This window comes from Danio rerio, chromosome 16, assembly GCF_049306965.1.
Source record: "Danio rerio strain Tuebingen ecotype United States chromosome 16, GRCz12tu, whole genome shotgun sequence".
NCBI classification, from domain to species: domain Eukaryota; kingdom Metazoa; phylum Chordata; class Actinopteri; order Cypriniformes; family Danionidae; genus Danio; species Danio rerio.
This window is the reverse complement of record NC_133191.1, coordinates 16636793-16659314: the sequence shown is the minus strand read 5'-3', so window position 1 is coordinate 16659314 and position 22522 is coordinate 16636793. Positions and strand designations below refer to the sequence as shown.

At 36.3% G+C, this 22522-nt stretch overlaps 1 protein-coding gene across 2 annotated transcripts in view; it reads left to right on the top strand.

Annotated features, from left to right (window-relative positions):
- Positions 1-1458: 1458 nt before the first annotated feature.
- si:ch211-257p13.3 overlaps positions 1459-22522 on the top strand; it is a 49782-nt gene continuing 28718 nt past the window's right edge. Inside the window, exons 1-8 of one of the 2 annotated variants that reach the window (XM_073925977.1) lie at positions 1459-1631; positions 2176-2269; positions 6747-6852; positions 14398-14666; positions 14774-14963; positions 15450-15546; positions 15659-15822; positions 18908-19160. In XM_073925977.1, coding sequence (XP_073782078.1) covers positions 14856-14963; positions 15450-15546; positions 15659-15822; positions 18908-19160 — 622 coding nt within the window. In that variant the 5' untranslated portion in view covers positions 1459-1631; positions 2176-2269; positions 6747-6852; positions 14398-14666; positions 14774-14855. The remainder of the gene's footprint in view (positions 1632-2175; positions 2270-6746; positions 6853-14397; positions 14667-14773; positions 14964-15449; positions 15547-15658; positions 15823-18907; positions 19161-22522) is intronic. The other variant, XM_021474353.2, reaches the window with a different exon arrangement.

Here is a 22522-nt window from a genome sequence, read left to right as displayed (position 1 = left end):
AAAAACCTGCATGCAGAATTCTGTAAAAAAAAATAATTAAATCCTATATGCCCACAGGCAAACAGCAAAAATTTGGTAGAATACTAAATATGCAGAAGATAAATTTGCACTAGTTATAAAAATCTAATTATGGTAGCATTTAAAACTCAGTGACCATACAATTATACATCCCTGCCATACCAAGAGCTGAGCAATGAGAGCAATATATAATCCACAGCTTGAGACCTGATGTTTTGAACCAGGACAACATTGTCAAACTGTCACTGCATGAAATTGTGAAATTTTGAGTTCACAATTGAAAAGATGATGATACATGCATATTTATACTTAGTTGCTCTGTTAAAATAGTTGGGTTAAAAATACCCCAACATATAACCCAACTATAGGTTATTATAGCACCTTCCCAACTATGGGTTATTTTGACCCAATGCATTGGTTTATTTTGATTAAATTTTATTATTATAATTTTTTAACATTTTTTCCATTCTGGTATTATTATTGCTACTAAATATTGAAAATGCTTTATTTCCATTTTAGTTCCAGAAACTTCTGTTAAAATATATCAAGAATCACAAACAACGAAGAACAAAGTGCAGACAGTTACAAACTGTGCAAGCAGAAAATCATGTGCAGAATATGGAGCTCTGTGTGCTGTAGAGGCTGTCCAGCAGCTGCAACAGGCTTCACTCTACAATACAGTTTAACCACATCCAAATGCTTCGAAAAGATGGTCTTGGATGGTAAAACGGATATAAAAACCACGACAGGCAATTTGTTAAAAAAATAGCAACAAAATTATTGCGTTATAGCTTAAATCAACTTTATAATGCAAAAACAACATTGTGCAAGCTTTATACGGCTGTTTTGTGTCAGTTAAATCAGTTAATTGTTGAAATTAAAATTTTTAACCCGACTGGTTGAGTTTTTAAAAAAATACCCAAATAAAGGTTAAAAATAACCCAACAAAGCACCTAATATGTTTAACTCAACCATTGGGTTAAATAAATAACTCAACGTTTTTTAGAGTGTGGTCAAGATACGTCTTTGAAAAATGTAATAAAAATTGTCTTGAATATGTTCATCTCTGTTTTATTACAGTACTATTGTTATGTTAAGTGATTAAATTCTAATTGCTTCTACTTGTGAATCTGATATTGTATAAGCTAATTAGATCAGTTTCAAATACTGTCTTGTTCTTCACTTTGTTTAACAATACTGTAATTTTTTAGCAATAAACGCATAAAATATTTGTCATGCCAGTGCCAAAGCGCTTACACTGGAAACTGTGAAAAAGAGATAGTTTTATATAAGTATACTAACAAGTGTAGGCTACATCATTCTCATTTATCAAAATATTGGTCACCAGTCTGTAACCTTTGGTGCTGTTCCTCTCTCGTCCTCTAGAGGGCAGAACACACTCCACCACCAGCTAAACGCAGATCTGCACACACTTCCTGTGATTGCTCGAGTTGTTGATAAACAGCGAGCACATGCTGGAAACTGTTTCTGGCATTTTGTCTTTGAACAGATCGACTGATACTTGTATTTAACTCCTAAACCAGTAGTGTGACGATCTGTAGTCTGCCATGTTTCTGCAATTACACGCTGAACAATGAGACTTCTCTGCTCAGGTAGGGCGTGACAGTCCTGTCCGCTACAGTTAGTGCAGCTTCCAGACAAACTACGTTAGTAGCTTAGTTTGTGGTAGCGTCTGTTTATGTTCATATAAAGCACGTGCTCTCTTTTATTTTTCATGGGTGTTTTACTTAAAAGTTTGTTGAAATAATTGCAGACATGTTTTATTCTTTTATTGCAATGTGTGTTTTGATAACGCTTATGCGTTAGTCAGTGTATTTACTAAAATGTTAAAACAATGAACAATACATTTATTGGATTATTTATTCATCATTCTTTGCGCTAGTTAGTGGAAATAAAGTTGTTATTGTTAGTTCTTGCATTAACCAATGTTAACAAGCACACCTTTTGATTTAGTAATGCATTATAATTAATGTCATAGTTGTAGAAATATTGTTCTTCATTAAGTCATTTGGTACTAAATAAACTGTGACCTGCATGGTAATACTGTGTGTTAAATATGTTGTTATATGCGTAATATTATGTTTGGATCAATGCACATTTTGTTTACTGATTCAACAATCTGTTTTATGTATTTAGGACACTGATGGATTTTATAAAAGAGTTTACTACAGCTGTGACGCACATCATTTTGTCTGTCTCATCACTCAATGCTGCTTATTGGCTGTTCAAGGTAAATATAATTTCAATGTCTGTAATGCATTACAAATAGCACAGAACAGCAAAAGAAACAAAACAGGGGGGAACTTAGGAAAGGAAAGGTCTGTTTTACGCTTATTTTTAAAACAATTGTGTTTAATAGAAGGATTTTTGCTGAAACGTTTAACACCAAAAGTATAGTTCACCTCAAACTGAAAATTGTGTCATCATTTGAGTTGAATATGATACATGCATATGACGTACAGTTTGTCCAAACAAGTTCAGGTCTAAAATGTAGTAGTTAAAATGTAGTAGTATCATTATTATTAAATATCTGCTGAAAAATCTGTGGCTTGTTTTTCTTACTGCATCTTTCTGATAGAATTATCTGTTAATATTGTAGTGGGGTAATGTAGTCTTTCACTACAGATTCCACAATTATGAAAAAAAGTAAAACCTGGAAAATATGCTTTGAAATAGGGCTGCACGATTAAGCAAAATCTTGATTCGACCCTACACACGATCTTAATTAAGCTTTTCTACGATTCACCCAATTATATTTTCAAGGTCAGAAGGAAGCATAAAGGCAGTCGCACAAGTCTTCACATTGCTTTATATACCTTGCTCAGCTACATGGACACCTCCAAATGATGTTAAAAGTGTCACATACAGTATTTATAAGGTGTAATTCACCCAAAAAGTAATTTCTGTCTGAATGTAATGATGTATTCACGGCTGCGAAATCACATGTGAGCTGACGCACTGTTTGTTTACTACAGAGAGGACGCACACATGCCTGCTAATGATGACTTTAGTAAACAGAACATGCATATGCTGTCAATAACCGGTAATAAAGTTTTAAATAACATTCAGTTTGTTGCACAGAGCGATCATTTGAGAGTCGCGTGGGAATTATGATTTGCATGTAAGTTTTTTTTTTTTCCACAGAGTGACAGCAGCCATGACATGAAACGCACTTGGCAGTAAAAGTAAAACCGGTGTGCAAATCAAATATTTAAGTGATCATATTGTGTTTTTAGAGTTATGATTATGATGTTTTAGTGTAATGATTTTTAGTGAAAACATATGGAAGTATATCTCGGATAATTTTTTAATGCAATATGATTTGCAGTTGCATTTTCCATATATGGACTTCAATTTTGGCCCGTTTCCACTGAGTGGTACGGTACGGTTCAGTACACTTATGGCCGTTTCCACTGTCAAAAGGCCGAAGAACCTAACCGTACTGTACCACTTTTTCGGCACCCATTACAAAGGGTACCTAGGGTACCAAAAGGCGGAGCTAGACGCTGAACGCTATTGGTTTACAGAGAAATGCCATTCGCTCACGCACCAAGCCAAAATAAAAACAAAGGAACTGCCATGTTCTAAATACCAACCGATACATTACACCGTAATATTATATTCATATAATAACGAGCCATGGTTTACCCGAGCTCAAACCTTGTCATTGTCTTGATTAACATTAACAAAGCCAAGAAGAACAAAATCTGCTCTGCCCTTTTTTTGTTTTACGAGCCCGTCGAAAAGTGCGAGTGGTTTCACTTTGTCCAGAGAGCTCGCAATCTTGTCTATATTTGAAATAACAAACTTTTTGAGCTCATGTTAATAACCTGCTTGTGATCATTGAATCGCTTTATATCCATTCCTGTCAGGAAGGAGCAAACACGAGAGTGAAGTGCAAAAAAAACAAAGGAGAAGCCAAAAAAAACAGCAGCAAATGATGCGTCTGCAACCTAAAACATGAATAAACTGCCATGTTTAACTATTAATATCACCTTTTGGACTATTATGAACTCATAATGACAGAATTACTTACTAAGAGGCTACACGTGCTGATGAAGATTAAAGACAAATGAGAGGTTTGCACTGTCTGTGGTCAATGTTGTGTGTTGTTTTTTAACCTAAATAAGGACTAAATGTATGGTGTGTGTAGTTATTCTGTAATTGGTAATATATCGGAGACTGTAAGGGTCTGTATGTGTTCAATTATTTAATTATTTATTTTATATAATTGCAGACGTTACAGTAGGCTATTTCGCACTGTCATTGATCTGCAGTTATAATCAAATTATGTTCATAGAAAAGTTAGTAATAAACCTTTATACAAAAGTATTTATGTGTATAAAGCATCTGTTTTGTGAGAAGTGCTTCTCATGATATGTGAACGACCCGTACAGCTTTACTGTAATCATTTCCTTGAGCGAAAATGACGTCGTACACCATGCCCACCAAAAGAGTATCATTGATTCCCTTTTAGCAGTCGAAATGCAAGCCTGATAAAGGTGACCCGTACTGAATCATATCGTACTGTACCACTCAGTGGAAAAGAGCCATTTGAAGCACAGACAGCATGACCGTCCTTCTCGGAACCGCAGGTGGCATGATTTGCTCAGGTACTTCAAGCAGCCGAGCAAGCTGGAGACTCGAGTTACCACATCACGTAGTACTGGATAATTTCTAGTGGTATTTCCACCAAAGGACGTCATGGTCTGTCCTTCATAAAAAAACCTGCGGGTAACTTCAATTTGGTTAGTGAAGACCAGCACTGATTGTGCTGTTTGATAAAGCTACAAACTCCTTTAATGTGTCCAAAATTAAATGGATACTAAGTAAAAGGAAATCTGTATTGCATGAGCTGTCATTGAGCTGCCAATGGTGGCTTAGCAAACGTAGCTACGCGCAGGGGCTCTGTCAACCTTCGAGCGAGGGAAACAGGTCAAAGTGCTAGGCATATGGATTGTGCAAATCTGACACCCCGTACCCTAAAAGTTTGGACAGGGTGGTGGAATTTTTTCCCTTTTCAAAATCAAAAACGCAAGAGGAGAAATGCCAGCGTTGATCAAGATCTGTGAGGGGCACTAAAGGTGCGGACTGCGGGGTTAAGTTGGTTTTGTTTTGATTTTCCTGACACATTCAGTGATAATTAGACGGCAATAACTCACACACATCCTACCATATAACGATCTAAGCTGTGTTTCCTACAAAAATACAAAGCAGGTTATGTTTCACAGCGGTCTTTTTGCTCTTTTTTTCGCTCAATATTATGAGCACTGCTCCGTTTAAGCCTTCGCCATTGTAGGCATACTAATAACGAATGGGTAGGTCATATCATGAGTTATTGATCTGGAAAATACGATTCTGCGAATCTGTTGCTAACTTTACTGAACTTCATATTTCCATCTGTTTCAAACTACGAATATTTGAAATTAAAAATCAACAGAACAAAACAGAGATGTGATCACAAACTGAGCACTTTTTCAGTAATTTATAAAGAGCACACAAACATACAGCTATAGGCAACTCACTGTACATTATTATGGGTCAATGATACTAATATTTGGCACAAATCTATCAGTTTCCCCTTTCTGGCTGTTCTTTCTATGAATGAAATATGTAGAAGCACTGTATATTTCCTCGTCGGTTAATAGCGCTATACTGTATTTCATTGCACAACAATTTAATTAGTTACTGTTAGATTATTTTTACATTTCAGCTCTCCTGCTGTGCATGAACTGAGCTGTTGAATAGTTAGGATATGAGGCGGCTAGGCTAAGCTAGCTTCAATTTTGATTGAATTATTCTCTAATCAGTTGCCTATTATGTTGTAAATATACCCCTGTAGTGCATACTGCAGTCCTTTTTTATCTGGCTTTCTCGGATATCTCACCTGTTCGGCAAAAATGACTAACTAAATCCCTGGGAATGTCTGACACCAGCGCATACACATTGTAAAAGACATGCCAGGCATGAAAGCTTGACAGGCGTAGAAACAGTAACTAAGAAGGGCGGAGCTTAGCGAAGGGTCATTTGCATTTGGATTATAACACAATTTATGCATCCACATATGGAGAATGTAATTGCAAATCCTATTTGCAATTGCATTTGAAAATTGCCAGGAATATACTTCCATAAACACAAAGTGCTATGCATGAAAACAGTTACTGGGTCAGTATAACTACTCTAGCCTAACATTCAATATAATGCAAGAGGGAATCTGATAATGACAAATGTTTCATTTTACCTGTGAAAATAAAAGGTCTAAAAATGTTTTCAATGACAAATGTCAGGATATGTCACAAACACAGTAATTCAACTTCAGCACTATGAATAGTTGTATTCTGATGTAATCACTTTACTGTGAAATAAAAACCAGGACATTTTTAAAGTCTGTTCATTTAAAGTCCACCATTTAAAGCCTATACAGAATTTTGCATTTTGCACCAACAGTAGACCTACACACAGGCCTAATAATATTGTTGTTGTTTACCATATGTTTAAGAATGAACAATAATAATAATAATAGGCTACTCAGATTAACCTTTATTTTACATCTACAAAATCGTGAGAAAATCTTACTTTTAAGCAAAACGAAATCATGATTCTCATTTTAGCCAGAATCGTGCAGCCCTACTTTGAAATAACAATACCATGAATTTGAAATGAGTACTACTCCATGGTAAGATTTAAGATTTTTTTTCTATTTGCAGAATCACAGAGCATCCTCATTGGGCTTCCTCCTGATCGGCTGTTCCTCCATTCTTTCATTCTTATCTCCCACTAACCATAACATCACGAATGATCTGAAATGGGCAGGTGAATCACTTGGACCTGTGTTTTTTACATTTGACCTTCTGTGGCTTAGTGACGACCACATCACAGCCCGCATCCTCCTGATTGGCTCCAGTTTTTTCATAATACTGTCTGATTGGCTGTCGTCAGATGGATTGGTCATTATGTCCCGCTGCCTGGCCTTTTCTACCCTTTCCTGTTCGCTGACAGTGTGTGCTTTTGCTGAAAATGTTGCAGGGGCAGTGGGAAGTGTTGCCCTCAGTCTCCCTTTATTAGTTTCCCCAAGGAACAGATCTGGAGCTTTGGGTTTCCTTATGTTGCCTACTGAAGGACTTCTCAGAGGGATGCTTAATGTCATAATGGCATTTGGTTGCTGGACTACCAGAAAAGCCCTTAATAAATTCCTGATTGATTTGAAAAGCTGGGACTGACTTGGGAGGGAAGAAATGGTTTCCAAATACAATAGACCATTTGTTCTCAGGTTATTAGCATATATATGCACTGCTAATGTGGATTGTTGCATGTAAAGGCCTTCTGTCATAATAAGCTAATGTTGCAGTACTGTATGTTATACTACACAAAGTAGAGTTTGCTTATAACCTATTAAATCCATTACAGTGACACTGAAGGCTAGTAAAAACCTTTAGCAATGAATAAATAGTTCAGCATCATGAACAATACAGCTCTTTGTAAAGAAAGAATGGGACTCTGTTTGGACCAGTGTTGCCATGACCGCATATTATAATTTGGTTGCCCATGGCAAATTTGCATACTACTTTAAATTCGATAGTTTCCTTAAATGTCAAATTGCAACATACAGTAACCCTGTTTATGCAGTTTTGGATTGATTATCACAAAAATAATAAATACATCCTGGGTACACTCTTAAAAATAAAGGTTGTTTATTGGTAGTTATATTTCAATGAAAAACATTAAACATTCATGGAAGGTTTCTATTACATAAAAGGTTCTTTATGGGGAATGTTTTTTTGATACAAAAATGGTCCTTGTTACATTCCCTTAATTCTGTCTAGGGGAAAACAGGTACGCAGTAGAATGTTAGTGGAGTTTGTGTGTGTGTCAGCAATGAGGTCCCATGAGGATCTTCCCAAAAGACTAAACGAAAGAAATTACGCAGAGGAATACTCACAATGCAAATTAAATAAAGAATAATCAGATATTTATTCAACGATTAAGGGAGGGTTTCAAGAGGGACTTCAAGCAAAAACAACAAACAAAAAGTTTTCAAACTGATAGAAAGGGAAGAACTAAATAATCTATCAAAGAAAAGAAAAATACATCAAAATACCCTCACTCCCTTACTAACATAAACAGGAGAAAAAACTGTTATAAACTGAAATATGGCACCCCCTCTCTACTAACCTGATGCCAAGTTAAAAAAACAAAAACAAAGTAAAGGGTCAATAATGAAGTAGGATTGAAAAATCTAAAGGAAACTCACAAAACTACATTAGATTGACAACAGCTTTAACAGAAATTAAAGGGTCATGACACCCCGCACTTTCGGTTCAGGTCTACTAGTATTTTTTCAAAAGATTCATCATGATGGGTTGTGTTGTCAGTTAGCTCACAAAATGAGACGCAAACCGCAAGGAGACGCATGACTTTACAGTTTACAAAGTTAAAATGCAAAGAAATAAACAGTAATTATATGCCCTGCTAGATTTGTTATTTGTTATTTGATATACACACAACCACAATTTATATCATTATTAAGATAATCATGTTAATTTTTCCCTCAATCCCCAGGTCTGAATGTAGACTCAGTGCAGCAGGTCTCTTTCCCTGTCTATTTTAACCATTAGCCCTGTTGGTAATCTGGAGGATTTAGGCGAACACAGCAGCACGGCAATGTGTCTAAATGTGAACGAACTCCTGATAAAAGACAACGTCTGCCATTCTCAAATTCTTTTACTGCTCTTCTGACAAAAATGCTTGCAGCACACACACAGCTTTGCTGTATCGGCCCTGATAGCATTGCGGGGAAAAACATGCAACAAACCCCATGGATCATGGAAACAAACACACACGACCCTTCATGAACGGCAAAAGAATGAAGAATAATTAAGCAGCAGGCTCTTCTCATAGGATAAGAAAACTCCGCTATAAATAATAATGAGAAACAGACGGGTCATCTTTACACTTGCAGTTTTTTACTACATCGCCAATTTTGATCCCGCCCCAAAAATTATTTTAAACCTGGAAGCTGAAATTAGCAGAAAGAAGCTCAAAATTATCCAGTTTCCCCCACAATTAATGCTAACATTGTCTTAACTGATGCTCAACACACACAAGTCTGTTAACATCTCAAAAAAAGTACTCGAGGGTTTTGTGAATCTTTAAACAAATGAAGGCTCCTAAACAACACATAATGCTTTAAAGGACAAAAAATGTAAAGCCTCACAAAAGAGCCTTCACACACACAGAACACACTAACTGCGTCCAAAACTACTCAGTAGGTACTGTATTTTAATTTAAACATACTACTTGGCCATTTGAAAAGTACGCTCTATACAGTATGAATGTGAGCAGCATGAATGGAATTTGGACGTACTACAACTATATTTTGTCATGGTCACATGACCTAGTTGCGTCTCTTCACTCCCATTCATAAATTCTCTCTAGGGGACACACTAGAGTTTAAGCTTGTGAAATTCATACAAGATGATTAGACAATTAAAAAAGTGAGCGATTGGTCCATATTTTTAATTTCTGTCCAGAGAGGGCATGTTTTGATCCTCGATTGGTATCACGCAGTCAAGTGATGCGATTTTGCAGGTCAGAGTTCACCAAGCTTAAACTTTCCAACGTAAAGTTCTGTGAAACTTGACGCACGAGCTTGCGTGTGTGTGTGTGTTAAATACCTTTTTTTAATATTTTCTTTAAAAAAGTTGAAACGTTACTTGTTCAATTCTGAATCAAAATATTAAAATACTTTCTGAAATCTGTGTATTTGTGTCAGGAGGCAAAGAAAATTAATTTTAATCTGTTCAAATAAAGCACTATCAACATTTTTCTTTTTAAACTGAAAAACGTAAAACCTAAAGACATTTTTTAAATCTTGACATTTTTTTAATCAAGCCAATGTTTTTGATTACGGCTGTGCATCTGTATTGCATTGAGTCAACATCTGGCACACAGAAACATATATTCCCACCCAAGATGATTTATGTATGTCACACATTTCTGGTGAATTTTTGTCTTTTGCTTCAGAAACTTCATTTTAATATCAGCCCATGAACTTTCAATTGGTCAAGGGATTGAGCTGGCCACTCCATTGCCTAAATCCTTTTTGCCTGAATTCAAGAGGTTGCTTACTCTTGTTTTGAGTTTTCAGTTTAGGGGATTGTAATCTTATTTTGTTAAAACTGCTCCATTGTACTTAGTAAACGATAAATACTAAAACCACACTATGAAAAACGTTCCAATATCTTGATTTTTGTGCCACCAGCCAAAATTGAGGACTAGTTCAGTATTTCTCGATGGGCACTATTTAAAACAACAACCATTTTAATCACATCTCCAAACTTTCATTAACTATGCATATTCTCACCTGCACTGTAAAAATATTTGATCAATTAGTAATGACATAGTAACTTATTAAACTAAGCTAATCATGTTCTAACTCAATTTTAGAAGTTACAGAAGCTGTTTTAAGTCTGTTTAACATAATTTAAATTCAATTAACTCACAAGGTTAATTTAATTCAGCTTAATAATTTATGGCAACCATGATTTTTTTAAAGTGTAGATTTAGTGCCAGCAGATCAACACTATGAATACAAAACTGTTGAAGTAATTCTCCTCAATAGCCATAAAGCATTTATATTTTCAGAATTATAATATTTAAAATAGGCAAAGGGAACACGATGAGGATTGGCCATTACAGTCAGCATTTAACTGGCCTGGGGCCTGAGCATAAGGCTCTTTTATTCATGCTGACTGATGATCTTCACTGGAACTTTGCAAAGGTTTAATCAATAGACAGAGCAGGGTATCAATAAAGTGTCCCATTTGTTTTAAACTAATATCAGCTATGTGAAATACCTTTACATCAAGAAACCCCTTTAACATCTCTGGTTTGTGGTGCAGGCTAAAGGAGGGGCTTTTGCTTTTTACTCCTACAACTGATTATTAAATTGATTTGCTCGTATTTTTCAAAATATACTGACTGTCAGTATTTGACCTAGATTTTTAAATCATTTTGCTTAGTGGGTATTAAAACAGATATACCTAGGCCTTTCTTTCCGCTAGCTGTAAACGAGTCATCTGGAAACACCATAGGTACCAAAGAGCAGGTACTGTACAAACAACATAGAACATACAGTAGCAGAAAACACCAACCAGGCATTTACAACAGCAAACATATATCCTCTATAGCCTGAACACCTTAGCAAAGCATTTACAGCATCTAGCAACAATATCAAAAAGCTGTATTTTTATATTATGTATATATTTTTACTCCCACGCAGCTCATTGTGATCCCTCAATTTGAAAATACCTGGTCTAGATCATTGAAGTAAACAACTTCACACTTTACAGAACACTCTTGCAAGCACATAAAATGTTTGCAACACTGTATTGAACATTCACATTTTTACTGCATTGGCTTTTTGCAATTCTAATTTATTCACAGCTTTGTGTAAATCATTCATGAACTTGTTCAATTTAGAGGACATTTTCAGGGAAAAAAAGATTTTAAAAATGTTCTAAAATTAGCTGATTTTGACAAACTATTTTTGTATGTAATGACTCAAGTAATGAAATAAGGTCTGTTAGTTTATAATGACTATTCAGCATTCACAAGTTTAGTTAATTCTGACTGGCATGACACTGTAAGTAAATAAGAATGTTATATAACAGCAAAGAGTTGTACAAAAGCAATTGATTCATGTCCAAAAGCATTTGCAATTTGTTTAAAGGAATGAGAAACCCCTACTATGATGTGCAGAGATGAGTAATTGTTTTGAGAAATGCATTAATTGTTTTGCAAATGTAAATAGTGTTGTGAGAAATGCACCAAAGCCACTGAGAAAAACTGTAACAAAGACTCCAGTGTTCAAAACATTGCATCTTGTGTTCATTTGTTCAGAAAAGTCTTGCATTTACAGCATCATTGGTTCACATAATCCTTTTCTTTCCTTAACATGGAAATACGTGCTAATCACACGCACACACACACACACACACACACACACACGCGCACACACACACACACACACACACACACACACACACACACACACACACACACACACACACAGTTTCAACAAACAATTATTAATAGTCATTAAATGTTTTGTTGTTTAAAATGTATGACACAGGTTTCACTATGGTTTATACATAGGTGTAGAGGCAACAGTACAGACAGTGCAATCACTGAACTCAATTTTTAAGTTTTTATAGTGTAATATATATATATATTCAGTGTCTTGAACTCAGATACCTGTAGTTTTCATATAGCTGTGCAAATAGTTTAGTGCTGTCTTGGGCATTTTCAGGAAGTGTCACCAAAATCTGACTTTTTTGCGTTGGAAAAAAAAAATGTACAGAGTAAACTGTCATAATGAAAACATGACAAAGCCATTTGACTATCTTTTTCAATAGTATCTGGGTGCAGCCTTTATGATGCAAGCTGAGATTGCATCATTCAGCGATGCAATGTCAGACACAATGCACTTGATGGAGTGAGTGATGTCACTGTGACGGGTAGGGTTAAGGGTGGGGTTAGGTGAGCATATTAAAAAGCATTGGATGCTGCTCAGATTGCACTGCATCCAGACCCCTCTCCTCTTGTTCATAAACAATAGTGTCAGGACTTTTCATCTTGATGGCACTGACACTTTCATTGACACGAATACTTGCTTTTGAGGAATGAACTATCCATTTTGAGCAAGTGACACGCTTTTTACAGGTTATCATCTAGGTTTTGCAGGTTGTACTAATTGTTTTGAGAAATGCGTTAACCGTTGTGCAAATGTAAATAGTGCTGTGAGAAATGCACCAAAGCCTCTGAGGAAAAACTATAAATATGGGTGTGTTTATTATTTTGCACAGTGCTGTGAATAAATTAGAATTGCCAAGAGCAAATACAGTAAAATATGAAACACATATTCAGTGTCTTGTACCCAGATACTTCACTAAATGCAGTGATGTCTAACTTTACTGTAGTTTTCATATGGCTGTGTAAAGAGTTTAGTGCTGTTTTGAGCATTTTCAAGAAGTGTCACCAAAATCTGACTTTTTTGCATTGGAATAAATGTACAGAGTAAACTCATAATAAAAACATGATAAAGCCATTTTACTATCTTGTTCATACACAATGGTGTCATGACTTTTCATCTTGATGACATTGACACTTTTATTGAAATGAACACTTGCTTTTGAGGAATGAGCTATCCATTTTGAGCTTTTGCAGGTTATCATTTAGGTTTTGCAGTTTGTACTAATTGTTTTGAGAAATGCATTAATCGTTGTGCAAATGTAAATAGTGTTGTGAGAAATGCACCAAAGCGACAGAAAAACTAAAAGTAGTGACTGTTTAGAGTTTTGTGTTTAGAGTTTTTAAAATTGGAATCAGGGTTCTGAAATTAGAGACAAAACAATTGAAAAAAACTGTAAATAATCAAACCACTAGAACACCCTGGGTCTAGCAAACACCTAGCTTTTAGCAACCAATCAGAAACCTCTAGCAAACCCATAGCCCCTATAGCAACCATCCAGAACATTCCAGCAGACATCTGTGCTGTATCTAAAATCATCCATATGCCCTCGTTGACTATTCCCTTCATTGGTCCACTATTATAGACCACTTAAAGTGACAATGACTGAGCTTTTGTAGCCTTGTTCTGTAACAAATGATTAATAATTACTGCCCACCCTGCTGAAAAAAAGAGTTTAAACCAGCCTAAGCTGTTTGACTGGTTTTGGCTGGTCGACCAGACTGGTTTTAGACAGGTTTTGGCCAATTTCAGACAGGTTTCCAGCCAATTCTTAGCTGGTCAGTCTGAAAAATGACTAGCTAAAACCATCTTGACCAGCCTGGTTTAAGCTGGACAAAGCTGGTTTTGGCTGAGCTAGTAAGCTAGTTTTAGCTAGCCATCTCCCAGTTTCCCAGATAAGACCAGGCTGGAAATGGTCAAAACCCCTTTAAAAACCAGGCTGGTCGACCAGTAAAACCAGCTCACCAGCCTGTTTTGATTTGTTTTTTTCAGCAGGGCAAAACACATTATTGACCCCCCAGAATTATTAACCACACAATAACATGCTAAAATAGTCCAGCAACCTTCCATATAACCCTAATTACCAGTTTTTGCACCTCTAAACACCATTAATCTAATTATCTAATTATTTTCACCACAATCTAAAATATCACCATCAGAGCTTGTGTTAATTTGCAGTCATGCAGTGGTAGAATCTATAAAAAAGCAAAAGTCATCCAGGCTGCTCTGCGTTATTCCAGGTTATAAAATGGACGTCACTTAGTGATATCAGAGTGTTAGTCGAGCATCTGACTTCCTGTTCTTCCTCTTTTATCAACCACCTTCAGTTTCACCTCACCACCACTGCAGTGCACAGCAGAGAGAGAGAAAGGGGGAGGAGAGAGATGATATTAGGAGAGAAGGAGGAGGAGGAGAAAAGGAAGGAGGAGGGGAAAGGAAAGCCAGGAATAGCAGGTTGGACAGATGTGCAGAATCAGAAGCTGGTGTTGCCATCCAAACCTTCAGAACACTGGCAAACAGACACAAACACTCCTGCGGCATCACCATGTAGAGCTGAAAAAGCAGAATGCGGAGACTGCAGGATCAACCTCGGATGGTAAGGCTGGAATAGCATCGTTTTGTGGAGCATGACAACAATGGGAATCCGTGCTGGATTTGCATCTGGAGTAGGGGTTTAATAACACTTGTCTGATTGTGTTTCAGAGTGAGAAGAGCAGAGGGATGCTGTGAAGCCAAAGCGTGTAATTCCAGCCGCTGTGATTGGAACATCCGCACATAAGGAAAGATGTATGTCTTCTATTCTCTGCTGGTCTACATCTTTTACACTGTCTTCAAAAAAGAAGAGGAGGAGGAGGAGGCAGCGCTCGAGGGGGCGTCTGGAGAATCCCCTGAGGTATGTGTGGCCGCAGTGACACACGCCGATGGATGTGCTAATATATGCATTGCCTGTTTTCTGCTTACAATGCATGCAAACAGATCTTGTGCCAAAACTGCGAGGAGAAAAAAAAGGCGAGATAAAGAAAAATGTTATATTTAAAAATTTTATATTTACATGTTTTAAAATTAATAATATTTTCTATTAATTATTTAAAATAATTATTGCTAAAAATAGGATGCACATATATGCATAAACCAGTCATCATCTGAATGAAACCACTCTTGTTTGTATGTTGACTATAATATTATTATACATATTGTTGACTATGATAAATATACATATATTTTTATGTAAGAATATTATAGTCAACATATAAACAAGAATGTTTTCATTCAGATGACGACTGGAATATGCATGCATGCACAGTCACGTATCACATGTCCTCACTGGTGCTTTTAACACCTTCCAATAATCACATTCATCACCCTATATAACTGACAGGAGCCTGGCCATGTTTCCATGGAAACAGTGAGCAAGGGGAAGGGTAGCCACACACCCAGGTTGGGCAAAAGGGGGTTTGCAAGACTGGCTGATTCAAGTAAGAATCTTTACATTCAGTAATGTTATTCTCTTACATGATGATTTTAAAAGCAAAATGCTTTGCATAATTTTCATATACTGTACAGTTTAAACTTGCTTTTTAATTGTAGGCAGCAGCAGTGATAGTGATGGGACGTCTGTTAGTGATGAAGAGGAGGAGTTCGACGAAGGTCATGGATTACCTGCTAAAACACCATTAACAGCTTTTCTGTCATTCAAGCAAGAGGCGGAAAAGCGAAGAGTCACTACTTCCCCTGCAGAACCAAGTGAAAAGGTGAAGACCTAAAGTACATTCACATTTGCTATATGTCTGATGGTGGTGGGGGCTTGGTGAAGTGGTAGTTTGTGAAATTTGAACAAAAACAAAAAATCAGGAGCTCTGTGCATTTTTAACTTTGAGCTTTTGCGTTTTAGAGTTTTGAAGGTTATCTCCTATCTTTGCAGTTTTGATAGGTGCACGATGTGCTATTTTCAAACGCTGCTGCAAAAAGAGAGGCTTTTTCTTGTTTCTAGTCCAAATATCTAAATCTCAGGAGGAAAAATAGTGGCGGATTATTTTGCTTGTTTTAATGAAAAACTGACCTAACTTTGACTTGTTTTTCTGGAAACAAGGCAATAATTTTATTTGATTCCTGTTGTTTTGCTTTTTTTTTTTACTTAGATTAAAAAGTTTATTATTGGATGAACTATCTGAGTAAAAAACATGTAACCACTGACATCCATACTAGGAAAAACAAATACTGTTAAAATGAATAGTTACAGGTTTCCAGCTTTCCTTAAAGTATCTTATTCTGTGTTGGTCAGGCGGGTTTGAAACAAGTAACGGGTGAGTAAATAATGACAGAATTTTGGGTAAACTATACCTTTTTTAAATACATACATTCATTCCATCATTTTCTTTTCGGCTTAGTCCCTTTATTAATCTGGGGTTGCCTAAGCGGAATGAACCGCCAACTAATCCAGCAAATGTTTTACGCAGCGGATGTCCCTCAAGCTGCAACCCATCACTGGGAAACATCCGTATACACTCGTTCACACTCATACACTAAAGACAATTAAGCTTACCTAATTTACTTATACAACATGTTTTTGGACTGGGGGAAACCGGAGCACCTGGAGGAAACCTACGCAAACACGGGGAGAACATGTAAACTCCACACAGAAATGTCAAATGACCCAGCTGGGGCTCGAACCAGCGACCTTCTTGCTGTGAGCCGATTGTGCTCTGCACTGCGCCACCGTGCTGCCCAGTGATTTTTAAATATTTGGACTTAAAATAAAACAAAACTTTTCAAAAATCCTTCAAAAAGTAAGTATTTTATTTGATTTTTTGAAGTAAATCTGGATAAAATAGATGTAGACTCGTAATAAAGGATGAACCAAAGTCAGACTTTTAAGAACCTCATTAGACCTTAGCCACAGCAGATATATTAAATATACAGTAGACATATTAAATTTTTTATGCATTAAAATGAGTCTGGAAGAGGATGTTAATGTAGTTGCTACTTACACTGGAGTACAACCTAATGAACATTTAGAACTGGAGCTTGTAGCCTTGTACCAAAATTTTTATATGGTTTCATATGATTTGTTGTGGGTGAAGCAGTGGCGCAGTATCTAGTGCTGTCCCCTCACAGCAAGAAGGTTGCTGGATCGAGCCTTGGCTCAGTTGGCGTTTTTGTGTGGAGTTTGCATGTTTTCCCTGCGTTCGCGTGGGTTTCCTCCGGGTGCTCTGGTTTTCCTCACAGTCCAAAGACATGCAGTACAGGTTAATTGGGTAAGGTAAATTATCCATATTGTATGAGTGTTTGTGTGAATGTGTGTGTGGATGTTTCCCAGAGATGGGTTACAGCTGGAAGGGCATCCGGTGCTTAAAAACTTACTAGATAAGTTGGCGGTTCATTCCGCTGTGGCAACCCCGGATTAATAAAGGGACTTAGCCGACAAGAAAATGAATGATGATTTGTTGTCTTATCTAAAAACTTGGCAGTTAGGATGAACACTTCATTACTGCACTGATCTATCAGAACCATTGATATTAAAATTAGATTAAATCAAAACATGAGTTTTTGCATCACTTTCAAACATTTTCAGTACTTAAATATTAGTTTCAAATATTTAAATATTGTTAAATATTTATGCTGGCCTGAACTTTCCGGAGCGAGCATACATGCAGCCAAGCACAGTTGCAAAAAGACACAGCTTTCCCTTTGCTATCGTTTCTTTCCTTTTTTTTCAACTATATTTTGATTCAGATTTCCGGTAATAAGATAATTATGTTGCATAAATTTATTACCCATAAATACAGTACATTTTATTTAATATTTTGTACTGTGGCTGAAAGGGCTTAATGTACTGCAATTTTAAACAACGCAAACATTTGATGAAAACGTGCTGCATTTTTTTTTTTTTTTCCTGGAATCAGGGTATTAAAATAATCAGACAAAAAACTCACCTTTCAAAGATCACTTTCAACTTCACTGAACAATTGTCACGGCACATTGGCATCCATCACATTTTTGGGTCCCCTTGAAATATTTCCATTGTGGTCCGTTCCTTTTTGTGTTGTGAGAAAATGCAGCATGTTTTTGTCAATTGTTTGCGTTGTGTGAAAATGCAGCACATTTTTTAAAAATGTGCTTGTGTTGCGATAATTTGCAGCATGTGTGCTATCAAACACAACATTTCTGTTGAGTTCCGTTCTTTTTGTGTTTTGTAAAAAAATGCAGCGCATCTTATTCATTTGTTTGTGTTGTGGAAAATGCAGTGTGTTTTTTAAAAATATGTTTGCATTGTGAGGATTTGCAGCACATATGCTGTCAAACTGATGAAGATCTTTTTAAAATTAATTACAAATGTTTTCTTAAATTGCAGCATTTTTAGCTCTCGGTCAAAATGCTAGATTTTTTTTTAATGTCAAATTTGAATGTCATTTACTTCTTTAATTATATCAAAACTTAATTTTTTTATTGAGAATATGCCTTGCTGGGTGAAACATTGGCTCAGTGGTCAGCACTGTCGCCTCACAGCATAAGGGCCGCTGGTTCGAGTCTCGGCTGGGTCAGTTGGCAATTCTGTGTGGAGTTTGCATGTTCTTGCCATGTTCACGTGGGTTTCTTCTGGGTGCTCTGGTTTCCTCCACAGTCCACAGACATGTGGTAAAGGTGAATTAAATAAACTATTTCACACTTGTCTACTACAAATGTGACGTGGGACCACAAAACCAGTAATAAGGGTTACTTTTTTAAAGTAACAACCTGACAACCTGAGATTTAAAAAATGATTAGTTATCCAGTTGGACATTTTAGATTTCCTTTTTTTTTCTCCTACATTTGTAATATATCGAATGTATTTTGCAGGTGTCTGAGTCTCCATTGCTGTCTGTGATGTCACACCTCCTGAGCTTCCTGGAGCAGTATTCGCACCTGCAACAGCTGCAGCAGCAGGCGGATCAGTACCGTCTGCAGCTGCGCAGACACCGAGCACAGCACCGGAGAAAGATGAAGGCCCTGCGTGCCTCCTACCGCCAGCGTCTTCGAGACAAAAACAGTGTGATCAACAGCCTGGAGGAAGTCCTCGCTCAGCAACAGAGCACATCACCCGAATCTGAAGGTGAGACCTTTTGAACATCCATAAATAACTAAATCCCATTGTGAAGATTTAATCTATGTGTATCGATGAGTTTCATTTTAGATGTCGCTTTATGTCCTTTGATAATCATTGGTAACACTTGAAGTGGGTGTTCATTATAGTCACTATAATTGTGGCATGAAAAACAACGTGAATAATGAATAACAAAACCGTTAGTCTTTTTCTTGACCTTAACTTTGGTGGTACAAAATTTATTTGCCATTAAAGGGCACTCATGATGCAAAATTTAATTTTGGAAGCTGCTTGGACTGAACTATGTGTAGGTATAGTGTGTCCACTATCATATTGGAGTGATATAAACACACATGAAGAGTTCAGATGCAAAACCCGCTAAACGCCACTTCTGCCAAAAATAAGCTAATGACACTGAGTGAATGCTTTAGGCACGTACTACACCATCAACAAATAGATTTGCTTCAAATCGCAGCATCAACGCATTCAGAAATAACAGTTTGTTGGCAAAAGCCACTAAATGCCACTTGCCTTTGACAGCAAAAGCCGTTACATCCTTAGAACTAATCAGAAGGCGCAAATCGAATCATATGTTGTCATTAGCTATGTTTCCATCCACCTATTTTATGAGCATTTTGCAGATGCGCATAAAAAAAAAACAGTTGATGGAAACGCCATGATACGCATACATTTTGAAAATGCGCATAAAATCTTATGCGCCTAACTGGGTAGGATAAACTTTTTATTCGATAAGAAAAGATGTGCATAAACTGCAATGGAAACACTTTTACCACACAAACTCCAGTATATTAAAAAAGGTCATGTGATTTTGTTAAAAGAGATCATGTGATGCTTAAAATGTGTATGAATGGACAAAACGTCAGGCTGAGCACATTATAAAACATCTGAAATGTTGTTTTGGTCATTATAAAGCACGTTACCATTTCAGTATTAATGTTGTTATATTATTAATGACCTCCAGAATCAAGAGCGCCTGTGCTCCGCGTCTGACACCTTCAAACGCCACTGCACGCTCACTGCATGTCAGGATTGTCTTCTGAGGCGCATTCATTTAGAAAAGATTGATGCAGCTTCTCCTACTGCAGCAAAGGCAGTTTTTACTGTTGATATTTGGTGCCAGTTAATCAGGAAGTGACGATTTTGGTCGCTTTGACTAGTTGGATGGAAACGATGCTTCATTCGCACAACTTTTATGCGATAATCCAGTTTTGCCCATAAAGTTCATTCGCATTTTTGGATGGAAACATAGCTAATTGGTGCACAACGGAATGAACCACCACTTACTTGACAGAGTTATGTATTTTAAATATCAGGTGGTTTGTGTATGTGTTTTATGTTTGGTAAAATCATTTTTAGTGGCATCTTCATTTTCAACTAATTACACTGTCTTGTCTCAGTAGGTGGATTTAGAGGGTTTTACATAAAAAGCAGACAATGGTTTAGCTGGTTTTGACGCAAAAGAAAATTTCCCTTGCTAAAAAACAAAGAATTGTCTAAAGTGAAATTTTTTTAAAGGTATTTTATTTAATAACTAATAACTTTATCATTACATATAAAATAAAACTTTTGTACCTTATCAGAGGAGCCTGAGAGAAAATGCTCATTTACAAGAAAAGAGGCCTGATAGATTTAAAGGTTTTTGCATCTGAACTCTTCAAGTGTTTTTGAAAAATTGGTAACACTTTAAAATGACAGTATATAAATAATGATGTATTAATGTAAACTAAACATTAGTTTATAATGAATTAATGATGAGTTAAGGTATCCACTAATCATGAATTAACTTTAACTATAACATGATTCACATGAGTTCATGTGTGAATAAAGGCTACCTTAATTATTTGTTAGTACTTGATTGTTTGTTAATTAATGTATTAATTACCACATTAGTTTATGCCTAGTTTAACCATGATGAACTCATGATATGTTAATGTGTAATTATGTTGTGACTTTACTTGGAGGGGCACATCATCAATAACCCATTCTTAACTACTCATGAACTCCTGATGCACGTCCAACTAGTGAGTTTACACTAAATAACAATAGAAAAGTGTTCTGTCAACATAAACATAAACAGGACTTCATGAGTAGTTAAGGATGAATTAATAGTAATGTGCCCCTCCAAGTAAAGTCATGACATAAATATACATTAACAGCTCATGAGTTAATGTTGGTTACATTTAGCTTAAACTTAAATGTTAATTAATACATTTATTAACAACATGTACTAACAAGTAATTAAGGTAGTCGTTATTTACACATGAACTTATGTGACTTATGTTGTAGTTAAAGATAATTCATGATTAGTGAATACCTTAACTCGTCATTAATTCATAATAAAGTAATTTTTAGTTTACATATTAATACATCATTATTTATGTACTGTTATTGTAAAGTGTTACCGAAAAATTCCTGACATTAAATTAGATCCAAATCCCAGTGATTTTGATGCCCACATAATGTAGGGCGGTTTTCCCCAACCAACAAATTGATTAACAGGCACATATTAACATGTCTCTGTAGGAACGTATATACTGTACATGTCCACCGAACAGAATTTTGCAAAGAAACTGGGATTAAAATATCTGTTCCAACTCTCGGTGATCAGCTGCACCTCAAGAATAAGTTTGGAAAGTTTAAAACAAACCGGTTTTGAAGTCCAAACCAGCTCATTTGCACTTAAAGGTACCGGCTACAAAAACAAGCATACTGTCTTTAGACTCCAAAATGGGCATATTCTGCATTGTATAATAAATAATCTGATGAGTATTTTGAGTTGAAACCAAAAGACATATCGTAGAGACTGTTCTTGCATATTAAAGAGGTAAAATAGAAGCATATTGTTTGTTTGTTTAATGTTTTTTGAAAACCAATACAACAATATACAAGCGGTATATGGTCCACAGTGACTTTACTCAACTTACATGTTGTGCATTGTGTATAACCAGCTGGCTCATCAATTAAAGTTGTCACTATTTGAAAAGTTGATCAGAAATGTTAGCCTTTTCTCTAGCGATTTTCACAGTTTTAAGTTTGCCATTGGCAATTTTTCTCTTTATGTTCTTCATTGCACATGGCTGGAAATCTCTTAGCGCAAGGCATCACTGGCACTTCCGGACCACACACATTAGATTGCATTAGATCTCATCTCATAGATCTAACTATTTTTCTAAAAAAGGCCCAAGGCCCGATTTGTGTGCTAGCTATGACGTGAAAATTGCCCCTGAAGCTCGGCCCTAGGGGCATAAAAAGTCATGCTTTGACGGGCTCGGGCTGAAATGCAGGGTTCGAGAACATACTGTAATTTCTTGTTTGAGTAGTTTTGCGTTAGACATGGGTACCACTTTATC